At 41.8% G+C, this 19973-nt stretch overlaps 1 protein-coding gene across 3 annotated transcripts in view; it reads left to right on the forward strand.

The window, feature by feature from the left end:
- Window positions 1-19678, forward strand: part of KIAA1328 (KIAA1328 ortholog) — a 177367-nt gene extending 157689 nt beyond the window's left edge. For all 3 annotated transcript variants that reach the window (XM_065861688.2, XM_071801873.1, XM_065861689.2), the window contains exon 11: window positions 16423-19678. In XM_065861688.2, coding sequence (XP_065717760.1) covers window positions 16423-16636 — 214 coding nt within the window. In that variant the 3' untranslated portion in view covers window positions 16637-19678. The remainder of the gene's footprint in view (window positions 1-16422) is intronic.
- Window positions 19679-19973: the final 295 nt, after the last annotated feature.

Here is a 19973-nt window from a genome sequence, read left to right on the forward strand (position 1 = left end):
AGGGTGCAGTTTGTGCTGGCTGCGCAAGCCTCGAGTCCGACGTGGCAGGTTCTCGTAATTGTGACTATTCCCCCGCATGTGGATCTGCCCGGAGTTTTTCGAGCCCCGTTTCTGTTCCGATGACCTTGTCCTTGCCTGTGTTGTTCCAGGGCTGCCTTCCCTTTTCCCTTTAACAGGTGAAGCAATTCCTAGAAGGACTTTTAACAGCCCTCCAGCTGCTGCTCATCCCAGCTTCTGCTTGACTCTGTTAATTGCTCTGTGCATCCCCATTCTTACCCATATGCTTGGAATTTGGAAACTGCATATCTGCCTCTTTCGTAGGCAGCAAAACAACCTAGTAAGAGAGATGTCCTCTCCCTCCCCCTTCCTTGCCGAGTTCAAATCTCTTTCAATCTTCTTTTTCCTATCTCCTAATGGCATCTTAGCTCCTAGATTTCTAGGCGTGAAAGAAAAGTGTGCTTTCTTAACTCAGCCTGCAGTGACAGCTGGCTACTACTGTGATGAGCATCTTAAGGAACATCTAGATCACTAGAATGTATAGGCTTATTGTAATTATCCGTACAATTTTCTCGCTTTCACTCCTTCTGTTATGAACTTTTTAGCAGCAGACCATTTCTACCAGTGCACAAACCGTAACATCACATGACATTGACTTTACTCAAACCAGAAGATTTTTGTGCCAAGGTTGTAACATTGTATCGTTACTTCATTGTATCTGTGTGAAAATTTTAATTTCACGCCCTGCGGACTTCACTGTCTCTGTGCACTCTGCTTGTGTTGTTGCATAGAAGGGTAAGTCCCTGGGTCACATTCATTTTGTACTCTGTTTTTTTTTCTTTTCTTTTTTTAATAAGAGTTCTGTTTCCTTTTAGAGGTCTTGCTGTAAAGTTAACTGGGGATTTCTGCCAGAAAAATATTTGCAAGCTTAAACTTAGGATACTAAAAATGTTTTTACTAAGCTTCTTAAAGTGTGAATATGACCTTATTCAAAAAGAAAAAGTGTGTGTGGGGTTGTGTGCTACACTATAATGTTTGCCAGTGATTTGGTGAAGTATTTGTGGAAGCGAGAGAAAACCCTTTGGTTTCCCATACATCCAATCTGGTTTTAATGAGTTGTAAACCATCCTGGCCAGAAGCCCTTGGTTAATGTTTGGATTCATTTATGGGGCTTCCTGGTTTGCTGACACTGGTATTTTAAGTTTCCCTGGTTCTGCCATGCTTGTACCGTGTGAGCAAGTCATTCAGGTCCTTGCTAATCACTTTTTGCCCTTTTGTCACACATCGTCCATGGAGTTTAATGTGTTTATGAAGAGAAATACCCCACTACAAACTCACAGAAGAACTGAGCTTGAGAGCACTTCTGGACATCATCTACTCCAAGCTCCTGCTTTGAGCAGGGTCAGCTAGAGCAGGCTACTCAGGACTGCATCCATCAGGTTTTGAATATCTCCAAGGATGGAGACTTCACAACCTCTCTGGGCAACCTCTGCCACTGTTCAACTGCCTACATGGTAAGGAAGCTTTTTTCCTTCTATTTGAATGGGATTTCTCGTATTTCCGTTTGTGCCGATTACCTGTTGTTCTTTCAGTGGGCACAACCAAGAAGAGCCTGTCTTTGTCTTCTCTCGTCCCCTAATCAAGTATCTGTACACATTGGTAAGGTTGCCATGAGCTGCCTTTACTTACAGTCCCACCTCTTTCAGACATTCCTTGTATGTCAGATACTTTAGTTCCTTAGTCATCTTCATCTCCCTTCACTGGACTTGCTCTAGTGTGTCTGTATCTCTCTTGTACTGGAGAGTCCCACACTGGATGATGCAGCACTCCAGCTGTTTCCCATCCGGGCTGAGTTGAGAGGAAGAGCCACCTTCCTCGGCCTGCTGACAGTGATGGCCTTTGCTGGCTTATGTTCAGTCTTTTGTCTGTCAGGACAGCAGGTGTCCAGGTCCTACTCTGCAAAGCTGCTTTCCACGCTGTCAGCCCTGGTGTGTACTTGTACCTGGGGTTTTTCCTCCCCAAGTGTGGGATTTCACATATCCTGTTGTTCGGTGTTGTGAAATTTTTGTTGGGACCATTTCTCCTGCCTGTTGAGGTCCCTCTCTGTACACTTTATGTCCCCTCTCAGCCAGAATATGTACAGAAGAATATGGGAGTGACATATCATCAGTCCCTTGAGCCATTAAATGTCCTGCCTTATTTTGTAGCGTATCAACGACCTTATGTAGTTTCTGACAGAAACGTGGGCTATCTGCAGGTGTATGGTTATCGAAAAGTAATTCTGCAGAGCCCGAGATCATCTTTGCTAGTTACTGCTGGGAATGAACAAACTAAAATTTCTCTTCCCTGCCCATCTGTTCAGCAATCGAAAGTAGGTAATTTATCTCAGTGGGACAGCTACCACCTGCGTAAAGTTTTTGAAAGAGGTTGTTAGTGTGCGATGACTACAGCCGAGGGACACCAGGCCTGAGCGCCTCGTACCCCGTTCTTTACTGCTGTTTTTTTTCCTGTGGATAGCCTTCTCACTTGGTACTTGCGCGGTGTCAAGCCTGCTCAGCGCCTGTGTCCCAGTGAAGCTCAGGATGACACAACCCGCTTTGCCACACAACATGCTCCTGTGCCGGCTGCCTGTGCCTCCTGGCCAGCAGTTGCCCCTCTTTGACATGCTAAACCAGGCACCGCCAGCACGCCGCATTTCTCACAGCTACTGTTTTATCTCAGTGGCTTCCTCTGAATTATGTATCCTCATCTTCGATGTATGAAATCTCAGCTGATTTAAAGATTACCCGGGAGAGTTCAGCACACCTGGAGGTGAATGGAGCGGCAGAAAGTCCCAACCCTTCCACACCGGACGCCGAATGGGAAGTTTTACAGAAATTGGGTACTGGAATATAGTTTTTATGGTAGCGTTGTTTGGTCACGTATGGTCTGCACTCAAGCAATCAATAGCTTGGGATGCCAAGTATTTGAGCTCAGTTGCAACGTTTTCTCTCAGGCAAAATGGAGGCAAAATTCAAATAAAGAGCTGGTGAATAGAGAGATGGTGGACGGTTCTCTCAAGGCTATGTACCAAGGGTTTCACTAGATAATGTATCCGAAACTATGCCTGCCTCTGTCTGGGAGGCAAGTAGAACAGAGCGAGTGAATGCAAATCTGGCTGAAAAGCAGTTGCTATCTGATGTGAGGCTTCTGAGTACATTTTGAAGGACAAAGAAGCAACTGAGCATAAACTATATATATAATGTCAGAAAGATACAGAATCACAAGGCATATAAAGCTTAAGCGCTCTGGCCTGTGAAGCATACTTCAGTTTCTTCAGTGGGCATTGTGGTCACTGCTCCCTGCAGAAATTAGACTTTAGATTAATTGCAAGGTCTTATTCACCTCTCTTACGCTACCATAACTGGTGTAAATGATGTCAGTTACTATGTCATTAGCATTAATGAAGTGATGCCAATTAGAAGCTAAGAGCAATAAGCAGACCTCATGTTTGTGATGCACTCTGGGCTTTTTGCAAGGCACAGTATGTCCACTCTGTCTTTTAACTATTACTATAGTTAAAATTTAAATCCCTCTGGACCTCTAGATATTTTCAGCCCCAGTAGCTCCCCAGCACACCATACTGTGAGACATCCTTTTCTCTCCCATCTCTCCCGCTACACACGCAGCTCGTAAACAGAGAACAGCAAGGCATTGCTTTTTCTAATAAAAGTTGTTTTTAAGGTCACTTGTGTCCTTTCTCTTTTTCTCCCCGTTCCCTGCCAAGGGACTGCTAGCACAGGCACAGGGGCTATTGCCATGGCCTTGCTGTTCCAGGGATCAGGAGTGGGAAGGTGTTTGCATTTACCTCTGGAGTGTAATTCTGACTGATGGGTTCTTATCAGGTTTGCCAAGTCCATCCATCCAATTGTCTATTTCTGTTTTGAAGACCAAGCAACCATAAAGTTGAAAACTGTGGTGTATTTTTGGAATCTGAATTTTCAGACAATGCGTTTATGAATTATTTATGGATAATGTGTTTTCAGTAATGTGCGGCATAAAACGGAATGAATGCGTATCCATACTTGCCCTGAACTCTCCAAAGTGCATGCTAATAAACAGAATGATAACCTACCGTCACTTTTGCCCTGTAAGATTTACAGTGCAAGCACTTTCTTGTGTGGTTTAATTCAAGTCAGTTTGTCAACTTAAAGCTCTAGTGTTTTGTTTTAAAGTACAACTTGGTGAGTGATTTTCTATTACTTAAAGAAATCTAACTGCTTTTCCCCCCCTATTTCAACCGGAGTTAGTGTCTGTAAATTTTTCTAGTCATTTTGGCATAGAGCCACGACAAATTATGCTTTAATTCGCAATTAGAAGGAAGCGGCAACTGTGCAGAGCCGCAAACCTTTCATTTACAATGGCCGTTACGCAAGATCATAATTCTACAGAATGATTAAGATATTGAAGAATAATTACGATATCTTTAGATTTTTGGCCATTTGGAAGTGCTGGGCTTATTTAATTTTTTCAAACCTCCCTGAAACAGCTTTTTCCATAATGACAGTAATACAGGACTCTATATTATCACAACTTGGTGTTTACTGGTATCTGAATTGTCTAATGGTAACTTGTTTCCACTGATACAGCTGACAGGGCAGAGATAATTAAGAAACAGAAGAATCTGAGTGCTGGATTTTGCTATTAAACACTCCATGCCACAGCAGCAGAAATTAAGCTGACAAGCAGGAGAGGAAGGATCATACAGATCCACGGGAAGAGCTGGTGTTTAGGTGTAGCTATTGACTGCATGTGAAATATTTCACCAGGGTAGAAGGAAAGAAAAAGGTAAAATAAATAATTTCCAAGCGTACACTGAGGCATCTCATTTCCAGGGTGTAATATAAGAGAGCTTGCAGTACCTATTCACCCTGACAAAACAAATGGCAACAGGCAGGGAAGAAACTCAGAGCCAGTGGTAGAACTTGCATGGCTTCCATAGGGTCACGATTCTACCCCAATATATACTTAAAACTACTGCAGTCCGATTTTGCTCCTCTGCTTGATCAGGTTTTAAATCTTGCACAGCTAGTAGCAGTTCTTGCCACAACGGTTAGAAAGTCAATGAAAGCTCACAGTTCAGTAACTAAATGACAAGGTACGAAACTTTAGAATCATAAAATGGTTATAAGTGCTTGACCTAAAACTATGCAGATCTCCCAGTGACTCTACAACTGAAGCGAAAAGTTGATTTATTATCAGGCAGGCTGGGAATTTGGACTGAGCTTGTGAAAATAGACAGATTGCTAATCTATGTAGATGAGGATGGACTTTGCAAGCTGTATGTGGTAGTTTTTTTCTCCCCTCATCCATGCCCCTTAAAATTGTTTTGGAATTATTTAGTACCCACGAAGTTCTAGGCAGCACACAGGGTGTAAGGTAATCCCAGCTTTGCCGCAAGTATAGTAGGAAGAATGGAGATGAAATGTGAAAAAGGAATAAAACTAAGGGGCAACACTGAGACTGGCAGAGAGGAGGTGCAGAGTTGCACTTTGATTTACATATGCAACTCATTGTCAGAGTCTTTAGTACATTATAAAAGCACGATTTTAAAGATGATTTGCTGAATTAGAGTTTGCTTTGAGGGGAAAGATGCTTGGGGACAAACTTGTAAGAGAAAAAAAATCAGAAGCTGTTAAGGCAGGAGGAGTAGGAGGATGAGGTATGGCAGGAAAGATGATGACAGCTTAGTTTTGGCCCAGAACAATAAAGGGTGAAGATCTTGCTGAAGATATGCTGTGATAACAGAGTGCTTAAAGGGAATAAAAGCTAAGCATGCTCAGAAGTGCAAAGTTATTATGTAATATCACAGCAGAATCAGGGCCTCAGGTGCTGTACATATACTGAGGTTCATTTTCTGATCTGAAGAGCTTTCAGACTTGATGAGACAGAAACGGGTGCGTGAAAGGGGAGAGAAGGACAATACAAACAGAGTGATTGCAGAGGTGGTTGTTAAACTCCATGTGGTTCTGTAATTTCTTCCTTTTTGTACTAAAACTTCATTCTAAATTATTCTTCTGTCAATGGCAGATCTGATTTAAAAGGTTTCTTTACTTCCCAGCACTCGTGTCTTTGTTCACCCGCCTCCTTCCAGAATTATTACAACCTCAGTTATGCCAATTCAGCTGCCTGCAGCCATGCCTTACAAGAAACGATCTGCGGGTTTTTGTTGTTATTTTTTTAGCTACTAAAAGCACACAGAGATAAAAAACAATAAAGAAGCCCTTTCAGTTGCGTTTGACAGGTTGGTAACGTGGCAGCAGGGGCTGAGCGAAAGTCCGATGAGGAAATAGTAGAAAAGGCTGAGTTAACAGAAGCAAAGATGTTGGGTAACTGGGCGCTGGGAGCATTGAGATGGGTGTGCGAAAAGGTGAGGAAAGCAGATGTTGGTCTCTGACTACTGGGCAAGTGAAAGTGTCCTGTTTGTGTAGCAAGGAGGAATAAAAGCAGCAGTAACTCTTATTTCGGTTATGACAGATGGTTGGACACTAATGTAGGTGAAGCCAGGGTGAAAAACGGGGAAGAATAATCTCTTATCAGCCCTGCCTTAGGGCACAAGCTTTTTGAGATGCTGCTGCTGATGGAGTGTCCAGTGCACTGGCTCTGCCTGCTGTGCAAAAGGCCGGGGGCAAACCAGCAGCGTTCAGTCCCTTTGAAGACCAAGTCCTCTTTGCTCTATACTGCATTTTATCCCACTGGGAAGGGAGGGTTGTCCCGTAACACTGCCAAGTGCGGCTCATTTTGGTTAGCAAAGGTGTGATGATGTTACTCAATTCGGCCGCTTTTCCCCGAATTCTCCTGTGCAAAGACTGTAATCTCTGATTCCATTTTCAGCAAGATTTGGTGGTAGTTTTTAGCAACCCTACAGGAGGAGGCACTGTGTTCGTTGGCACTGCAGACAGGTGTGTGTTGCAGTGCGCTGTACCGATACGTACGCACGACAGAGGGACCTGCGGAGCAAGGAAGCAGCAGCAAAATGACCCGAGTCTGCACAGACAAGTGTTGTGTGAGTGCTGGATGGAGCTCATCTCCCCTCTGTTTCTGTGCAACCCGACCAGGGGAATATGGTGCTAATTTTGGGGTGATCACTTGCTAGAAAGTTACTGTCAAAGAGCGGAGGGAGAGTGGCAAAATCTGTTGCTGTGCTAGAGGTATTGATTTATGAGAGAAGATTAAAATACATGTGGCTCAGATAAATGTTGACTGAGACTGGAGCAGAAGCGAGAAATGTAATATAGTTCCAATACTTAAGGAGCATTTGCACTAAAAAAGGAGATGGATTTCTCAGTACTGTGCCAGATCTTTAGCTATAACTAATAGTGTGAAGCTGTGAGGAAGAAAATCCTCTCTGTTTATCTCTACCTGACTATCAGGAACATGTTTTTGTTTGCAACACATATATTTTCCTCCTACCAAACCTGGAAGCAAAAAATTCATGGAACATTTGTGGCGCTTTTCATGCTGTTCTGATCTTGTGCATTATACCTTTCTGCCTGGACTTTGACTTGTCTATTTAGACCATGCATTCTTTTGGAGAAAGGATTGCTTTTACAGGTGGTTGTAGAGCGGGTCTGCCGATCCTGATCAAGCCCTTTAGGCTATACCATAGCCTATAAATAAGTAATAATGGTAATGATAGCGTGAGATATGTTTGGCTGTGGAATGTCTTCCAAAGGAGGATAGCGAGAGGCTGATTGTAAGCAACAAACGTGAGGAAACACACTGTAGGGAATGGTTCTCTGTCAGCAGGGAGATGGCTGGATGATATAATAAGTCTTTTCCTTCTCTAGGTTATGTTCCTGTGAATACTGCCTTGGAGAGTTCTCTAAAAGTCTCTGATACTGTAAGCTCTCTATTATGTGGGTGTGGGTTTTACAGCACTCCGGGAGGCTCTTGCCGAGGACACTGTGTAAATATATTCTGTTTTACATTTTGTGATGTATTTTAAATAAAAGGCTCAGATCTTTTTTTAATTGCCTTGAAATATTCTGCAGTCTGATCTTTTTCTTTAAGAATTAAGAAACTTTGAGATGCCTTTGGAAAATACAGACCTGTTACAGGCAAGAAATACATCCCAACCTGGAGTTGGTTTAAATACATATGTATCTCTGTTGAATTTTCCTCCTCTTGTATCCCACAGTGAAATGTCTGCTCTGAGTCCCAACCTGCATGAAAGTAAAATGTGAATCTCAGGCTAACTGGCACAGTCTGTTTGTCTCTGATTCTTGATTTAATCTTGTTCATTCTCTTGATGTTTCAGCCTCAGGAATTGCATTTATCTTCTGTCTTTTCTTGATTTCAGCATCTTCAGAGTCAGTGCATGGGAATATTCCTGGAGGGTGGTTTTTGGTCACTGAAGGCACAGCACACACATGAAAGGCAGGATCCCCTATCCCAACTCATGGCCTTTCAGGGAATGGCTGCAAAGTCACCTTCTCTTTCTCAGCTTTCATTTTCTATTCAACCATTCTCTAGCGTTCATTAACATGTTCATCTCAGGCTTGCTGGGCATAATACCATGCTGGTTAAAACCTGGCTTATACTGATAGAGCTGGGAAGGAGAAAAGAAAGGATCTGAGACTTCATCTCAGACTTACAGATTCTGAACCCAGAAATCTGGTGACACAAAGGATCCAGCAGACATAATGCATTTGGATTTTTAAAAGGCCTTTGCCGAGATTCCACACCAACCATTGATAAAGACATCAAGTTTCTGCAGGACTGGAGGAAAAGTCCTTCTGTGAGTTTACTGCTGATTAAATGATAGCAGACAAAGGGACTTAATAGTTGTTTTTCACAAGTGTTTGCTTTTCACAATGTTCTTTGGAGAAGAAACATCACTGGAGTCCTCTAGGAACCCACTGGGCTGGTTATTCATCAGTGACCTGGAGCTAGAAGTGAACAGCCAAGGGACCTAATAAATTTGTGGATGATACCAAGTTCTTTCAGATAGTCAAATGCGATGTCAATAGCAAGAAACTCCAAAAATGCGTCAAAAATGAGTGGACAGAAAGAAAACTTACCTAGGGAATAGTCATCAACACCATGCCTACATGATGCTGAACTCAGAGAAGGTGGTGACAATTTGTGAAGTCAGAAGCTCCCCAGGTCTTCACAAAAGCTTGTGGATGCACAAGCCTTGGTGTACCCACGTTTTGATTCCTATGTGTACTTTTGGTCTCAAGAGAGACATAGTGGAATCTTGAAAAGAGGCACAGGACAGTTTTAAATGATCAAGGGGATGAAACAGCAGCCGTAGAATGAGACAAGAAAAAGCTATGACTTTGGATAGGAAAAGACCAAATGAGAAAATGAACAGGATTTGCAAAGTTGTGAGGGTGGTAGATTAAGTTGAGAGTGGACTTGTTCACCAGATCCCACCAGGTGAGAGAGACTAACGGCGGTCAATCCTTAAAAAGCACGTGACACTACTAGGATTTCAGATTAAAACAGATGGAAGTATGTTTTTCAATAGAAGTGAACTTCCTGAGCTTGCTGTCACCGGACATTGTGGAAGCAGCAGGTTGAAAAAGAAATTAGGCAAGTTTGTGTACAACAGATTGGTACATGGATCTTGAAAGGACACGCCAGGCACACACCTGTAGCATCCCTAATGCAACAATTGTGAGTGCAGGAATAAAGATGGCAAAAAAGTGACTAAGACTCTTTAATTTGGGTAGAGTTCTGCCCTTCATCTATAGAGCCTGGGTTAACTTGGGGGTGGATGATCAGTTGTCACAGCCAGTTTTTCCAGGTAACCTTCAGGTGTATCACTAGTGTGGTGTCTTCAAGTTTGGGGTAGTTTGACTGTTGAGTCCACTTCTTATCTATATCTGGTTTTTTTCCTGCTTCTGTTTGCCCCATTTGTTCTACTCAAATAGGGATTTGGTATTTGCTTTATAATAATAATAAGCTCAGTTTCCTTTTCTGTAAAATGGGTCTGTTCCTTACCTCTTGAATGTGTTTTTAGCCGTATTTAGCATTTGTAAAGTGCTTGAAGGCAAGCGGTGTTTTATGAATACAAAGTAGTGTTAGGCTTTGTACTTAGGCACAATACTGTACCGTAATTCAAAGGCAATTCATGTAACATTAGTAAATCACTTTGAACTTTATGCTGAAAATATAAGCAGTAGTATAAAAATAAACCTTTTTATTTCCTCTGGTATATACAGTTAAATAAAGTAAGCCTATACAGCTACTAATCTCCAAATCCATATTGTGGGTATGCTTTGTTGAAATGCCATCACCTTGCAGAAGAGACATTCTATGTGTTTTGTACACATTTATGGTTGAAGAATAAATTTTCAGAGGCTGTAAATGAAAAGATATCTCTGAACATACTGATCAAATAATATCTGACACTGCTGTTTTAAATAAATATACATATATCTTACTGCCAGAGTATTTATGACTCTAATAAGTTTAGTTATTTTGCCTTATGGGGAAATTCCTGTTCCTCCAAATATCAAACTTGTTTGGAGTTGTGCTGTTTTTTTCAGGAAGGAACAAATGATATTATTACTTAAATGGGACTGCACAATACGAAAATGCAATAGTGTAGGTTAAAAATGGAACAGCTTGTGAGAAGTATATTTTACCAGCGAAGGGAAATAGATGAACACTAAAAATTCAGTTACATATCCCAAATGTCTAAATAAATAAATAAACATCACTGTTCAGCCAATTGATGCAGGGATGCTCTGTGGTTACCTTCAAGAGCACCGTTCTCTCTAATATCCTGATCAGTGATGAATTCTGCATCCCTTTGGCATAATCTGACCATTTCTTAGGTACTATACATTGTGGGGCTGTCTGAACTCTGATTGCCCAGCAGCTTTTGTTAGACAGAATACCAAGTGGTTTCAGGTGATTTCTCAGCAACCATCCTGGGAATATGTGGTCTTATAGTTCCCAGAGCAACAGCCACATTTCTGTGTTTGTCATAAAAATGCAAGAACCTTCCTTCTCATTCAATTTGGAAACACAGTGCAAAGTAAGACGCACCTGTAGATGTTCAGAGAGTTATATTTCTGCTGCACAGGCAGTGAAGCAGAAATACAAGTGGAAGGGAGGATTTGGCTTCGTGCCAACCTGTGTTTATTTTTGTGCTGTTTTCCTCTTTAAAATGTGAACATTTAATGAGCTGTTCTGAATTGTAATGCTTTATGATGTTTTCTGTTACCTTAGTGATGGACTGCAAAACTCTTCTACATGAAGAGTTTATAAACTCTACTAGATACTTATTTGGTTAGGAGCCAGCACTGAAAGTTTCTAACAAAATTTCCAAAATCACTGCAGTGGCTGAGGAGCCAAATTTCCTGCAACTTGTGTTAATCGTATGGAGGAGACTGAAGGAGTGCAGTCACAGCACCGTGCAGTGCCTGACCAGGTCAGATTTCAGAATCATAGAATCATTTCAGTTGGAAGAGACCCTCATGATCACCAAGTCCAACCATAACCTAACTCTAGCACTAAACCATGTCCCTAAGAACCTCATCTAAATGCCTTTTGAACACGTCCAGGGATGGTGACTCCACCATGTTCCTGGGCAGCCTGTTCCAATGCCTGACAACCCCTTCCAGGAAGAATTTTTTGCTAATATCCAATCTAAACCTCCCCTGGTGCAATTGGAGGCCATTTCCTCTCATCCCATTACTTGTTACTTGGGAGGAGAGACCAACCCCCTCCATGCTACAACCTCCTTTCAGGTAGTTGTAGACAGCAATAAGGTCTCCTCTCAGCCTCCTTTTCTCCAGGATGAACAGCCCCAGTTCCCTCAGCTGCTCCTCATCACACTTGTGCTCCAGACCCCTCACCAGCTCTGTTCCCTTCTCTGAGCTCTCTCCAGCACCTCAATGTCTTTCTTGTAGTGAGGGGCCTAACAGTGAACACAGGATTCAAGGTGGGGTCTCGCCAGTGCCCAGTACAGGGGGTTGATCACTTCTCTAGTCCTGCTGGTCACACTATTCCTGATACAAGCCAGGATGCTGTTGGCCTTTTTGGCCACCTGGGCACACGCTGGCTCATGTTCAGCTGCTGTCACCAACACCCCCAGGTCCTTTTCCTCCAGGCATTTTCCAGCCATTCTTCCCTGAGCCTGTAGCGCTGCCTGGGGTTGTTGTGACCCAGGTAGAGGACCTGCCACTTGGCCTTGTTGAACCTCATACAGTTGATCTCAGCTCAGTGATCCAGACGGTCCAGATCCCTCTGTGTGGCCTTACCACCCTTCAGCAGATCATCACTCCCACCCAATTTGGTGTCATGTGCAAACTTACTAAGTGTGCACTTGATCCCCTCATCCAGATGATTGATAAAGAGATTAAACAGATTTAGCCGCCCAGGCCACAGTTCTGCACTGACCCAGCTGCACTGGTTTGATCCCTGTGATACCTGCCTCTCAGTTAGTTTGGGCACCTCCGTGCTGCTCTCCGAGCCATATTTGGAGTTTTACCTTTTATCTTAAAAGCAAAGGCAAAATTTCTTTATTGAAAGAAGAGCTTCCAAGCTTAACTCTTGTGCACGGTGCTGCCTTCGTCAGGCTTAGCGCACTAATTCTTTGTGTTCCCTCTCCTGATGGAATTTTTGAAGATTTTATGATAAGATTTCTTTTGCCAAACTTTAGCCATCTAGATGGTTAGATTTCTAATCCAAACTTGCAGACTTTACAGATTTTCTTCTCCCATGATCAAACATGGAGGTTTTCAGGCTTATGACATTTAGATGAAATATATACATGTGAAAAGTGATTGTTTTCCAGTCTGTTGCGGAGGTGCTCATTGACTTTTCAACACACTGGCAAATGTACCGAAGAGGTGAAGATGGACTGAACTATCACCATCTTTAAGGGGACAGTTGCCCACCTCATTTTCCTTTTGTTGAGAGGGCAAAACCCATCCAAGAAAATGTGTGCAAGCATCTAGTACTGATGGAACGTTTAGTTGCTTGGTTGAACACCTATATGTGAGGAATTTCTGTATGTGGCTTAATGTGCAATCCTGGTACTTCTACAGGATGTTTTGGAATTTTTTTCTCCTTGGGAAGCATAAACAATATGATGGAACTTCTGTCTGTTAATTTACATTAAAAGAGCATTCAGTATTCACCAGCAATGTTTGCAGGATCAGTTTTCCTGATTGAAATATTCTGACTCTTGGGTGCCAGATCCTGCAGCTTGAACTTCACTTTAACTTAAGTGTATTATTATGATTCTTATTATTAACAATAATGATAATAATAATAATAATAATAATAATAATAATAATAATAATGAAGCCTGGTTTTACTTATGCATTTATTCAGACCATGCAAGGAATTGATAACCTGGTTTTAGATAAAGTTACATTTCGGGAAGTGAGCATTCTGACTGTGTCTCTTTAAATATTTGGGTATAAATAAATGGTGAGAAAATTGTCTGTGTGAGCTTCGAACCATTCTAAGTCTACTCTGTTGCCTCCAGCTAGATGCTGTCTGATGTTGCCTAGACACACCAGGGCAAACTATTATCATGGGATTAAACACTAAATACCTGCGAGGAACATTCTCTTTATCAGATAGCGTTCTGTTAGCAGAGTTCATTCAATTTATTGCATATATAACTGTGGTGTCAAATAGACTGATGTACAACACCTGGTCTTTTACATAATCTTTGCTATTTGCTGCGCTTGTAATCTGCCAAATCATTTAGCCTTCCTGATAGCAGAAATGCTGTATAACTTAGATAAACTTGCAGAAGAAATGAACTCGAAGGTACTGCTGAAATCTAGGGCCTGCACGTTTGCTATAAATGCACTGGCTGGTTTGGTTTCCCCCTACCTAATCTGTGATTGAATGTGGCTGCTGGAGAAATTGAAATTTTATGATAGCACTACAGTCAGAGGAGATAAGCATTTGTATGCTAGAGTAGATTAATCTAAAGAGAAATTTTAGGTGTGGCTAATGAAACCAGTGTATGTGTGAACTGGTTTTCTTTGGGGTTCAAAGCATCTGTGTATATCTCTATAGACTCTAGTCCAAAACTTTCTCTAAATGAAAAGTCTAATATAGCTATGTGCCAGTTCTCACTGTCAGCAGCTTATTCAGTTTTACATTGGAGATATCTGTAAGGAGCCTCAGTTTTTGGAGGATACTTTCTCAGTGCTAATATAGACAACAGATCCCTTTAAAATGCTCTTATTTGCCTACCAAAAACCCCCATGTCCTTGTGAAATTTTGGTTGGGATAAAGGTACCACATTTCAATAGGTTTAGCCACTTACATGATCCAATTGAGACAACACTGAAGCTGTATTTTTTCATTTTTAGTCTGTCATTTTTGTCTATTAGGGGTGATTTAAACAGACAGATAATAGAAAGACATGTAGGCAAGCTTAAAATGTGAAAAAGAAATTTGAAAAATGGGTTTCTGATTGGGTGGGAATGCAAGCTAGGCATTGAAAGGAAAATAAAACAATCTATAGATAGTCAAATAGAGGAGAGAGCCCTGTGAGGTACTAATGTCAAGTTGGACTGTGTTAGAAACTATAGGAACTGTCAGGCTGGAAGAAACAATAAAGATTGCAGGAAATAGTAGAACGATGTTTCCAAGCAATCATAGTGTAGCTCCAGTGGTTGCCATTAACATCAGTATTAGCCCGTCAGTATCACAGTTAACTCCTTAGAGCTGAGGAGGTATTTCTGTATCTCATCCGTAACTACAAGTTACTTTGTCGTGGTCAGTTTTCTGGTGATGGCTGGAACGTAATGCTCACCCCTGCAGCTAATGGGGGATACTTTGCATGGCTTTGCTAGTTTAGGGAAGGAAATTGCTTCACCTGGTGCTGCTTGCTGCTGCATGATGCTGTTGGGCAGCACAAGTGGATGCATTGACCGCTGCTAATCTTTCACACCAATAAACTATGGTGAATATTTGTACTTAAGAATTTTTTGCCCTGTCTGAGTTGAGGAATCTACTCTAGCTGTCTGGCTTAGTTGCTTAGTCTTCCTAGTGTCCCACTGTCCTGAAAAACAGAAGCTTTTCTCAAAACAGGAAACACCTTGAGATGTTTCCTCACACTATGGATGAACTCTCTCTGCTTTAAAGATAGGGACTCTATGGAAACCAACCAGCTACACTTTGACCGGATGCTTTGAATAATGTTCTGTGCATGTAAGTCATGGAATATGTGAAGTATTTCAGCAATGAGGACAGACTTTTTAGCAAGGCATATTGTGATGGGACAAGAGATAATGATTTTAAATTAAAAGAGGGGAGATTGAGGCTAGACATGAGGAAACATTTCTTTACAGAGTGCTGTGACACACTGGCCCAGGTTGCCCAGAAATGTGGTCGATGCTCCATCCCCGGAGACATTCAAGGCCAGGCTGGACGGGGCTGTGAGCAACCTTATCTAGTTGAAGATGTCCCTGCTCTTTGCAGGGGGTTGGACTAGATGACCTTTGAAGGTCCCTTCCAACCCAAACTGCTCTACGATTCTGTGACCAGGCACGTTGATGCTAAAAACAGAATGGAACAAAGGGGACTTTTACCTAAAACTTTTGAGTGATATCTCTTAGACTGGAGAACAGCCTCCCTGGGGAATCACTGGAAGCGGTCTTGTTTAAGACATTTAAAATTGGACAGGAGAAAATATATTGTAATGATCAATCGTGTGCTGGTATTTAGATCAGGTCTTGTCTTGTGTGAATATTAATAGAAGTCTCTGTCTGAAGTAACTGCCATTATTCAGTGTGCATTACTACCTAACTGAGTCTGGCTTGCAACCTTCCCCCACATCTCTACTCACACTTAAAGAACAGCCAGAGGAATGTTTAGGACCTTTACCTTCTCTCTTGGTGCCTGAAGTGTTGATTTGGTGTTGCCTTGCTTAGATTATATTCCTTTAGTGCTTCCACAGGACAGACTCCATATAGTGCACAGAGATTTACAGGAAGCACGTGTAGTTTGTGGCAATAATAATAAAGTCTCCTGCTGTTTTCAAACCCCTGGGAAACTAAATCAAGTGTAGAGGTCTATTCAAAAAAGTGCAGCATGTGTATAAGCTGCTTTACCGAAACCTATATGGGTCTGCCTTGTACCCAGTCAGTGTATTTGGCTGTCATATCTCTTGATGGTCTGTCCTCAGTCTCTGGAGTGTGACTAAGACATTACGCACCTCAAATGGAAAAGCTGATGAAACAGCTTAAAATAACCTGAGCAGCCATGCTTTGCCCACCTCCTTTTCACTACTTTTGATATTCCTCATAGGAACCCATACAGCAGAATTCTTTCTGTGCTGCTGGCCCCCGTCAGACAAATCTGGGTCTAGTCTGAGTTATGAAGGCAGGAAGACTGGATTCAATGCCTGTGTGATGCTTAATGGAGCTCTATTTTCTTGTTGTGTTTCTGTAGGTATGAAGCCTGTCTTATTGACCTGGTTGAAGCTATGAGTCCGATATCTGCCCCAGGAAACCTCTGCAGAGAATCTTATGACAGGAACAAAATGCACACGCCTCGTCATGTGAGCCACAGGCCATCGTCCTTGTACCAGAGCCCTTGCAGCTCCAGAAGCAGAGCAGATGAGCTGGAGGAGAGCCGGCTTCTCGAGGAGATTTTCTTCATTTGACACACCTCATTGGCCTACAGCCCTGCTGTAGAATTTTTAGGACCTTTTCACTGCTGATTTGTTTGTGTTAAAGTACCATTTTTAAATTATTTGAGTGACAATTGCTTGTCTTCCCTCTTCTAAAACATAGCTAATTAGCATCCTGTTTCGTTTTGGATTTAGTAATCATGGTGCAAGAATGTTGTTGGGATAGACCAATCAGAAAGCGTTAACTTTTTTTTCTAAATCTTTCATGTGCCAAGTAATCAATCTAAAATAGCATTTTTTTTAATCTGCAACATTTTCTAATAGATTGAAGTCACAGTTTTGCCAGCCTCATATCGGAAGTGTATTTCATTATCGATTTTTAGCTCTAAAGCAGTTTGCAAGAACTGCCTAACATTCAAGAACCGCCACGTTCAAAGTAGATTATTTTCTAATTACACAAGTCTGTTTAAAACCTGGCATATTATAAAAGTACAAGCACTTTAGCACTTCTTCTCAGTGATTTTATGATCTACTTTTTCCTTCAACATGGTGATATTTAAAACGCTGGGTTTTAGGGGGTATATCATAAACTCAACTATACAATGTCTAATAACATTAATAGATGATGTTTCAGGTTGATATACTAGGCATCGGTTTGAGATATATTCCTCTTTAAATCAGTGCTATTTGACAGAGTTTATGTGCTGGGTAACCTAACCCTGAAATAGCAGAACACAGACACACACCGTAGTGGTCCAGAACCTATTTGATGTACTTTTCAAGATGAAATATATATTGTAGTGGTAGTGTAAGAACAGTCTTAAGACATTTTCACTAACTTGCACTATTTTGATAGTGTATCCAGGCTCCATTGTAAATAAGACAAATCAGTAATTATTTCCACTAGTGGCTCGCAATGCACATTTCCCTGCCGGCTTTAATTATTCATGCTGTATCTATTTCAGTTTATTTAAATGCACTTCCATCTACTGCATGTACTTGGTTATTTAAAGAAATGTGCCGAATTGGTAAAAATGACTGCAGATTACAGGATTAATGGTCATTTTCTCCACAATGCGGTGTTCATATTTTATTGTAACAGTAGCCACCGGCATGTGTTCCTAGAAACATGAGGCTAAAATACTCATTTTGCACAGTAAAATTGCAGTGAGAGAAAGGCAGAACTGAGCCAGTACGGGCAAGTTCTAGGCCATTTGCTCCCAAATGCCACTTCGTGGGCCAGTATGGCTTTTCTGACGGTCTCTTTAGGCAACCCTGCTTATCTTAACGGTGTTGAGTTGCTGTGCCGATCCTTGGGGTATCGCCGCTGCCTCCCGTCAGTGCGGGATTTCTGGCTTGTGCCCCCAGCAGCATCGTGCTCTTGCAGCAACGAAACAAAAGGAGAAAGAAGGGGAAGATGAACCTCGGGTTGCTCTGAGCCATTTCATTCAGGCTCAGTCTTAATCGCTAATTAGGTAATATCTCTCTCTTGCATCCCAGCTGAATTTTAAAAGCTGCTCGGAGTAGTTTAGAGGAGGGAAGCGGTATTACTGGAACAGAAAATGACTACTGTGGATAGGCCCTGCTTGGGCTGTCCTGCTGTCAGTGGAGTATTATAGTTCTTTCCAATATGTCCATCTGCTGTTGGATGCCCCTCTTGTTCTACTCCCTGAGCCTGCAAAGGCATAAGTTTCTGCTTAAAGCCCCAAAGACGTATTTGATGACCTGACCCTGAGGCTGAGTAGTCTGCTTCTTTAACAGGGCAGAGAAAGGGAGAGGAAAGAAGAGAAAAATGTACAAGGAGCAGCAGAAAACTCTGGAAAACCATGAAGAGATGGCCATCACATAGATCTTAGGGTTTTGGATTGGTTTTTGGTGGTTTTTAGCTTTGTTGGGGATTTTTTTTGTTGTTAAGGTTTGGCATTTGTAGAGAAACAGTTCTCTGAGTTCAGTCCAATTGCTTCTCTTCTCTTTTCCAGTTTGACTGAAACTTTAATTGCCTTTTCTAATAAGTCCTAACTGACCTTTCGAAACAGCAAAAAATACATGTATATCTCTTGAAAGGTGCCTTTGTGTACCCAATCAAGAACACTGTGTGGGTGCATTCTGTTCTTTGGTTCTTTGTGGGTGCCAATATTTAACTGCTTCAGAATTCCTTATGATCCGTTTTGTTCATTAACGATTCTAATGATGATTTTTGACTTGAATCTGTATTTTGGTAGTAGTTCTTTTTAAAAGGACAGTGTCAGGGTTGTGGGCTCCGCGCTCAAGGTTCTGTCCATCAGTCAGAGCTACTTGGAAAGGCAAACATTTACAAAGCCAAGAATTCTAGAGCTAAAGTCGTTGAAATGTCTGATGGGTAAAGACCTGCCCATTTTAACCGTCTGTGAGATGTGGACAAAGAAACAAAAGCTATTAATTTGGTAGACCCTCTGAAAAATCATTATTTATAACGCTGTCTCTTGCTCTAGTTATCAGCAGTACATTAGAAATAGTGTTTAGCAGTCAGTGCAAGCAAAGATATTTTGCCATGAGGCACTACAAAGTTGAAGTTATTAAAACATTTATAGCCTTAGGAAAAAAAAAAAATCAATGGTTGTCAAATAGGAAAGGACAAAATCAGTAGCTGGGACTGGGAAGGGAATTGTTCCCATCTGCTAAAACAGTAGAGGAAATCATTTGACAGTGTCCTTTTAAGTTTAAGCTCCTATATTAGGAAGCTGCTACTGGGGAGTTTGTCCAGCCGTAGATTGTTTGTCCACAGTGTTCCCAGTTAATATGCTTCAGCTACACATCGGACTGTGTTTCACATGGGGCTTTGTGGAGTAACGTGACATCTGCTGAGGCTTCCACCCGTGTCTTCGCTTCGTGTCCTTCCCAAGTGGCTCATGCGCGCTCCCTCGCCGAGCTTTATGTAGTCATTGCTTTTGTGCGCCTCGCATGCCATGGACTTGTAGCAATCACACCCTTTCCACTTCTAGTGTCTCCAGTCTCGCTGTTGAATCCCATCTTGAGCATATATTTATATACGTATGTGATGTCTTAATCTAATAAATTATCTGGGGATTTCGTTTATTCTTACAGACTTTGATTTGACTTATCTTCCGGTTTGTTTTGTCCGGCTCAGATGTAAATTCTGCCATTGACAGTATGTTCCACTTTCCACATCTTGTCATATATATTGTGAATCTCCAGTTTGCTAAGGTAGGTGAGGAACTCATTTTAAGCCTTCTCTTCTTCTCCAGGGCATGGTTTTTGCTGTGAGAAGAAGCAAGACCTCTTCTGGAGCTTGAGGGGGAGAGAGAATGCAAAAGAGAAGACAATGGGAGAGCCAGCACCATGCTTTGGGGCAAAATAGTGGAATGAAAGA

The sequence above is a fragment of the Patagioenas fasciata genome, chromosome Z (assembly GCF_037038585.1).
Source record: "Patagioenas fasciata isolate bPatFas1 chromosome Z, bPatFas1.hap1, whole genome shotgun sequence".
NCBI lineage: Eukaryota > Metazoa > Chordata > Aves > Columbiformes > Columbidae > Patagioenas > Patagioenas fasciata.